The sequence below is a fragment of the Etheostoma cragini genome, chromosome 13 (genome assembly GCF_013103735.1).
Source record: "Etheostoma cragini isolate CJK2018 chromosome 13, CSU_Ecrag_1.0, whole genome shotgun sequence".
NCBI lineage: Eukaryota > Metazoa > Chordata > Actinopteri > Perciformes > Percidae > Etheostoma > Etheostoma cragini.
The window spans coordinates 23392760-23400633 of record NC_048419.1 but is presented as its reverse complement, the minus strand read 5'-3'; the positions used below and the strand labels follow the sequence as shown (position 1 = coordinate 23400633).

The 7874-nt window shown below is 40.7% G+C and overlaps 1 protein-coding gene across 2 annotated transcripts in view; it reads right to left on the bottom strand.

The window, feature by feature from the left end:
- Positions 1–785: 785 nt before the first annotated feature.
- zw10 (zw10 kinetochore protein) overlaps positions 786–7874 on the bottom strand; it is a 7768-nt gene continuing 679 nt past the window's right edge. Inside the window, exons 2-14 of one of the 2 annotated variants that reach the window (XM_034890215.1) lie at positions 7444–7521; positions 6449–6608; positions 5735–5935; positions 5039–5236; positions 4817–4953; positions 4487–4669; positions 3952–4175; positions 3347–3418; positions 3077–3246; positions 2760–2890; positions 2468–2599; positions 1964–2166; positions 786–1434 (exon numbers count right to left, since the gene is read on the bottom strand). In XM_034890215.1, the coding sequence (XP_034746106.1) occupies positions 1314–1434; positions 1964–2166; positions 2468–2599; positions 2760–2890; positions 3077–3246; positions 3347–3418; positions 3952–4175; positions 4487–4669; positions 4817–4953; positions 5039–5236; positions 5735–5935; positions 6449–6608; positions 7444–7509 (1998 nt within the window). In that variant the 5' untranslated portion in view covers positions 7510–7521 and the 3' untranslated portion in view covers positions 786–1313. The remainder of the gene's footprint in view (positions 1435–1963; positions 2167–2467; positions 2600–2759; positions 2891–3076; positions 3247–3346; positions 3419–3951; positions 4176–4486; positions 4670–4816; positions 4954–5038; positions 5237–5734; positions 5936–6448; positions 6609–7443; positions 7522–7874) is intronic. The other variant, XM_034890216.1, reaches the window with a different exon arrangement.

Below are 7874 nucleotides of genomic sequence, written 5' to 3'. Positions count from 1 at the left end.
TGAAGTGCCCAAAATGGAAATGGTTCGTCCTATGAGGACCAGGAATATGCTCTGGTGCCCTTCCCATTACATTTGATATGTTTCTTTTGTTTAAGGGGACACTTTGGCCTGCTAGTGGCACAAAGAGGTCAAAACAAGATCAAGATGTATAAACCTTCAGCTGTCCTGATGTCAATTGGGAGATCGTTCCACAATTTCGGAGCCAGGACAGCAAACAGTCAGGCTTTGGTTGAGTGATTAGGTGTCCCTCGTAGTGAGGGAGCAGAAAGCAGATTTCCCAATGCAGAGCGGAGGGACGGGCTGGGGTGTATGGTTTAACCATGTCCTAGATGAAAGATGGGCCTGATCCGTCCACAACACTGTATGCAAGTAATACTGTCTAGATGCAGATTTCTTAAAAACAAAGATTTATCATTTAAGGTGACCGTGAAGGAACATTTTTAGATCTAGTACTTTTGGTTTCATGCAATCAAAATGCTAAATGCATATCATATTTAGGATTTCAGGAGACTCTCACTCTTCTCACATTATATTTTAATGTTATGGCATTAGTTTTTCACCTTATATTTCCCCCTTATTAGAACATACTAGACATCTGCACATGTGGGGCATAGGACACAAAACTTACCCTAAATGTGCTTGCAAGGCCCTTACACAGCTGCTGATAAAAGTACAGGCAGTTGCAATTTCTTCCAACACCACACTCATCATTGTGTACTGGCAAGGTGGCATGCCCGGCCACCAAGACCATCATCATATTCATCAAAAACAGCTGGAAAAGGTTCTGAAAAGTTGAGTCTTTTGGTTTATTTGGACAAGTTATAAATACACAACAGAAGAGTTCCGTTTGATGGCTTGAGACGCAAAGTCCAGGGTACCTCTGTCAGAACTAAATGCTTGTTTAGGTATAAACATACTCTCCTGAAATGACATCAGTACAGAGAAGCTGAAACAAGCTACGGATGAAGTTTGATTAACTATGTGCAGCAAAGTTAACCCAGGATAAGACATCATGTCAACAGATGGCAGGCTGCTGGTTACAAAATCTCAGTTGGCTTTGTCGTGGTAAACCCACAACAAGCGACGTGTCCGAGGCTGCGGGATGTAAAGAAGCCTTATTGTAATCTCTGAATCTGAATCTCATCCCACAGATTGATTACAACCGGCTTATATACCGACAACACCTCCGTCAGACACTGTCTCTGTGACAAACTGTTGGAACTAAACACACGTGAATGCATATATTTAACACAACAGAAATACGAAATGAATAAAAGGAATAATATTTTCCCCAGAGGAAAGTGCTGCAGTATCTACTTGATTTTGGTCAGAGCTACAGCTCTCCTCTCTGTGTTCTGAAACAAGGCTCGGATCAGATTCTTCCCCTCCGAACTGGAGAACTCCATCGCCAGCGGGCCTTTACCGTCAGCCCACCTGTGGAGAGGAATCACAGCCAATCACATACATTAAAAGGGGGGAAAGTATGATAGTACCCAGAAGCTTCTTTCAATACCAAAGAAGCACTCACGTAAGTCAGTTTAATAACAAGCATAAAAAAACACTTGTATAATGTCTTCTGTGGCAGTGTTTTTGGAGTTTGACTCAGCCTAAAAACCAAAAGTCAGGATGTCTTCACCTTAGCTGCTTCAATTTTGATCGCTCTTTGTAAAACTCTGTCTCTTGCAAAGCAATCTTTTAAGTTGCAGTGTAACTTTAAGGCTAATGAGAATAAACATAAATGTAAAATAGAACAACTAGCATACCGGGACATTATTCTTTGAACTCAGTTAATTAAAGTCCGGATTATTTATGTATATTTTATGAAATGAGCAGAACAAGCCTGAGCCAAATCACTGATCCATCATCTATTATCAATTTAATATTTTTTTGGCCAGCAAACACTCCAAACCTTGCTTTTATGCACTTCATAATATGATATAGTGATACTTTATTGTTTCCTGACCTGTCGACTATCTCCTGCAGGCTGGCCCGCAGCACGATGACCAGCTCTTTAAAGGTACTCCACTTCTTTACGTAGAGAGGCACTTCCTCCTGATACTTCTTGTTCTTGTTTTCCTCGGCCAGAGGGATGAAGACCAGTGGACCTTCCTCAATGATGGTTTGACACAGAGTGTGAAGGTGCTCCCCATCCTCAGAGGAAATATCCTGTAGATGGGTAAGTGACAAATAAAATTAATCATTACATCCAGTTGGGTCACAATCATATCAAGATAATCTTGTTTTGTGTTTGAACTAAAAAAATGTTGGTATTTAATAACCCTGGGACTACATCCAAAACATAAGAACAGCTATCAGAACCCCTAACTATTGATGGGATTAGTGTTGTAAGTGTAAATGTAAATTACCTTAATCATTATATTTAGATATAATTCACCTCCCCTCTGTTTTTTTTAACCTGGCCTTTATTAGTGACAAGGATTTAATTGTTTGTGGAAAAGAGACAAACCTCTAGCATCATGATTTTGGAAATGACTTCTGTGATGGCTGTGTTGAGGAGGTTGCCCATGGCTTTACAATAGATGCTGACTGGTAGGACATCCTGCCACACTGTGCCCAACTGCTTTAACTGATGGATGACCTGCAATAAAGAAAACAGATGACCACGGTATGATTGAAAAGCAGAGCATGAATAAAAGAAACTTATTCATTTGGCTGATGCAGTCATAGTTACAGACTGAAAGCGCATGAACACCATTTATACAACAGTTACATATTATTTTCAAGGCTTTTCATCTCACCTGTCTTACTGCTTTGCTGGCTGCAATGTAGTTGTCTTCATCATCCAGGTTGCAGAAATTGTGAGCTGTAGAAAGTCTCTCCAACAGTTCAGCTCTCTGGACGTTCATCTGTGCCAAGAAGCACTGGGCCCCTGTAGGGAAATGACAAAATGTTGCTAAGCACTTTATATTTCTTATTTCAAAAGTGGACATTTTGGCTTGATGGGGACTTTTTGTCTGTGGACAATGAATGTCCGACAACAGGAGTAATTTTGGAGATGAATTTTGGCACCAAATGTCATGGCAATCAGTCGACTGTTGTAGAATTACTTGTTTACCCAGTTTCCTGAATCCGGGCACCATGTCAACAAATGTTGCAACACCTTCGCTGAGGGGCTGTGGCAGGTGAGCTTTGAAATGGTGGCCCAGGGTGAGCAGGTGGTGGGCCAGGTACATACAGTTGTTGTGCTGGATGGCAGCCAGGTGGGGGAACTTGAGCAGGTTCTCCCTAGATGGAGTGGCAGAGAAAAAGGAAGGCAACCATTTACACCTTGAGGGGAAATGTGTTTGTTTTGATCTGCTCTGTTATATGAAGAACACATCCTTACTTGTGGTACGTCGGAACGACATCGTAGAACAGCTGAAATATGTTTCTCACGGTAAAGAAGAGTTGTAATGCACTATAAAGAATAACAGAAACATTAACATTATTACATTAAGAAAAACACTTATTCATTGATGATGTTCTGAGCCTCAACTCTCCCTCCACGGTGGCCTAGTAAGAAACTATCGACATGCATGATGGAAATGGCAGGATCCGGTAAAGCCTGACTCTGCCTCAGGTCTAGAAGTCAGGTTATCTTGGCCTCTGTGGCTTCAGTTTGGACCACTTTTCCACCTTGTTTTGAGTGTAATACTGATAGGACTTTTCAATGCATGCATTGTTTAAGTCGCTTATTTTATTGCCATTGCCCTCCTCCTGTACATCGCAGCTGTATTTACTTATGTAGCGTCACAGTGTTTTGTAATGATGATACATCAACAGTGCAGTGAGCCAATTTACAGGAATGAAAAAAAAAAGTTGCTCAAATAAGCATAAATAACGATGAAACTTTACAGCATATGAAATAACTATCAGGGAACTCTTCTATATAGAAATATTTGACTTTTGCACAAGATAGTTTACAGTAGGTCATTGAGCACTGTAACATACCATTGTGTGGAGCTTCCAACAGCTTCACTCAGGGTGTTGAGCGCCAGCTCCATCAGCTGCTGCACCGACTCGCTGATGCGGCAAGCTGGCAGACACATACTCCACGGAGACAGCTGCTTTTTGTTCTCCATTGTCGTCTCGTCCTTTATGGTGTTGTGCTTCACCTTCAGCTCCGAAATTGGAACAGGCAGCTTGGGAAGACGGAGCTTGTAGTCTGGTGTGATCTAACAGAGTAAGAGGAAAAAGTGCAAAAAGACACCCGAATAAGTATGTGAAGATTTTGGGGAATATTTGATGTAAATTTGGACTGCAGCACAATGCAATGAAATGTAATACACTAGTGCCCAATAGTGACAATCCATCTTCCAATGTCGAATAAAGAAAGAGTCTGAAAAAAATGCTAACTGCTTGAAAAAAACAAAAACACTATGACCGTTTCCAAAAGCCTGAAAGGGGGGAGTACATGTGCATGAACAGAAACAGAGTGAAGTCCCCCGTTTATTTATCCAGACACTAAGCCCTAGCTCACACATACTTTGACTGTATTGTGCATTTTGGAGGTCATGAGTTTGCGGGCTGCCACGATGACATCCTTGCACTTCTTGCTGGCAAAGTGACAGTTGACATCCCTGGCGTATTTGAGCAGGTCTGTGGAATCGCCTTGCAGAAACTCCATCTCCTTCAGAGACTTCTCAAACTCTTCCGTTTCCTGTATCACCTTTGAACGTTCACAACAAAACACATAGTAAAGTAGAAACACATAGTTTAGTATAGTAGAAACACATAGTTTCAGTAAAAATTGACTTCTGTATGTGTCATTAATATATCTATATACTATGCAAACTGCTGTAAGGTCCAAACATACAGTGTTGTATTTCTCCAGCTGGCTGCTGTTGGTGGGGATGGAGTAGAGCAGACACTCATGGATGATGCACTTGGACATTTCCTCCCAAATCAGCTCCCCCAAGATAGCCGAGAGCCTTTTATCACCAATGGACACATCTGAAATGAATAAGTAAAACCCACTGAAATAGAGCAAGCTTTAAGCATGATACATCATTTCGTTATGAGCCCGGCTGACCTGTACCTAGCAGATGTGAGTGCAGTGTCCTGAGCACCAGGAGCAGTTTGCTGTAGACTTGGGAAGGAGTGGATCTCTCCTTGTTGCTCTCCTCCAAACACTGTAAGGCAAAGATGGTTCCCTCACCCTGCTGCTCGGTTACCCTCACCGACAGAGACGGGTACATCACCAACGGCTTCAACATGTTCTTCAACAACACCTGACCTTAACGACAACATAAACCAGCAGCACTGAGCACACTCTGACCTTGGATACAATCTGCTGTAGCGCTAGATCAATAAATCTGTTAATACTTTATTGCAGATGCATAAATATTAATGAACCCAACAGTCGTTACAGTACAAGAAACTGCAGAGCAGAAATGTCTCCATTACATAGTTTACTAGAGAGCACTGATTGGTTCCAGTTGTCAAATGTAAAATGTTTTGCTTAAAACATATCCAAGACCGTTCTGAAGTTTGTAATCAGATGTTAACTTGACTATTTCTTTTTTTACTTCTTTCCTTCAATAATAACTAGTGGAGCCCGACAGATATAGGATTTTTAAAGCTGATAACGATACAACTATTTGGTTATTTAAAAATTCATCTGATATTCAACCTTTTTCTATCGTGAAGTTGTAAGAAAAGGAATGAAAACACAATTACAATTTAATATGAAAGTACTACATAATTAACAGCGAGTAGTGTTGCTTGCTCTTACTGAAGAGTTTGATCTTGTGCTGAAGGTCTCCCTGGACGGCCAGAGCTTGCAGGACGCAGCGCAGTAGAGCTGTTGGTTTGGCTTCACCGTCCTTAGAGCACCCATGGCTCAGATTCAGCTTCACCTTCAGGAACGACTTCAGACCTGTAGGCTCTGGGGGTACACGTCCAAAAATCACTACTAATGCCTCAGATAGGTTTGCTGTCAGGTTTTCAAATATGCAAAACAAGAAATGCTAAAAAAATGCTTTTTTTCATAAAAAAGACCGTTTGTTTACAAGCTGGGTTGGAGGGATCCCGGGTAATGCTCCGATTTGTTTTTGAGAAAATGACAGGAATTAATGTCCTTATGTGAAAGGGGGTCTTGATCAACGACAATTCATTTCCACGATAATCTGGAACTTCGGACTGATTGGTGGGTATGGCTGTGAACGAGGTACACACGGTGATACACTGGTAAGAGAAAATTACGTTTAACCATGTATCCCGCTAATTTAAACAGCTTACGTTACTGTAATGTGAGAACAGTTAATTTAATATTTACGCTGCTTTTCGTTTGCAGGGTGCAAATATTCTAACAAAACAAGTTCCTTCTGAGACTATTTGGCAAAGGCACCGTTGCTACGTTTAGAGTTTTGGAGTTTAGACAATTGTGATTAGTTTAAAGAAATGCAAACAATCCAGAGACATTGAAAAAAATTGAGAAAAACCGCACCGTTTGAGGGCGGTAAACTCCAGATGACGAGGCGCTTCCATTCATCTCCCAGGTGGTAAATTAAGTTCTCTCTCTGCACTGTCAACTCAGAGCTAAGAGCAGTGAGCAGCGGCAGCTGGGAAGTCTTCCAGCCCTTCAGTGAATCCACACTGGCCCTTGCCTGAGAGAGAAAAAAATAAATAAAAAATCTGTCAAATCCAAATCAATCGGTATTTTTTTATGTGGATTTTATTTTACTCATATAGCCTACTATCACAAAGTTGCCTTGAAGGGCTTTTTAATCTGTACTGCATACAACACCCTCTGTCCAGTGGTTTCTTTATCTCTCCCTGGATGGACAGATACAATAGATGTGTGTGCATCATAGACAAACATTACCTCCCCTATGCTTAGCCTTAATGTATAAAAAAATAAAAATAAAAAAAAGGGATGGTGCACCTATTTTTACTGTATAAAAACTTGTCCGCGTCATTACGTTGATCCAGACAGTCTTTACACATGATTGAATGGAATGGCATTGCTGCTCAAATGCACATGGTTTTTAGTATTCTGTGTCCTGTTTAACAAAGCCAAATACTGCCATAGCACACCAACATGGCATGTTTTCCCTGTTACAACTATTTTTTTGACATTGAGGTCATTCTCTCAAAAAAAGGCCATTTCCAGGCAGACCTGGACTTTAGACTGGGAACCCCTGATCAATTTTATTAAAGAAATGGGATTGCAGGGTATAAAAAAGTGCAGTCACAAGATCGTCTTTTTGGAAGTAAGGTACACACGGTACACAACAGTGACTGGCAGTGATTTGTGGTGGGTGATATGTAATTCTGTCTCTTCCAGTGGTAGTTGACAGCCTGCCTGAGGGAATATATCGTACATATATAAGGATCTAAATCAGCTTGGTTAGTGTGCCATAATTTCAGTTTTCGATAGATTGCCCAGGCCTAGTTCAGAGTGGAGGTAAGACATGCAGACATGATGTAAGACGCTCTTACCCTTTCCAGATGGTTAGCTGCATCAACATACTTCTTGTCCTGTAAAGCTTTGTTGGACTCCTCCATCGCACTGTGAAACTGAGCCCCACACACAAGATATGACCCAGTAAGATTCAAACATGTAACTTAAAGATGCTAATACCACTGTTTCTCTGCTAAAACAATTCTACACCCTTACTTAATGTATGGCAAACCCAAAGCCCTACCAGTACAATGCATATGATAACTGTTATGAGCTCATTAATTTAAGGAACTAATTGCAAAAGAATACATTATCTTTTTCTTCAAGAAAGTTACATTAGCATCCTTACAATTTCAAGATGTAGAAAAGCAAGTTCAATTGTTATTATAATTATATATATATATATATATATATATATATACACACACACACACACACACACACACACACACACACACACACACACACA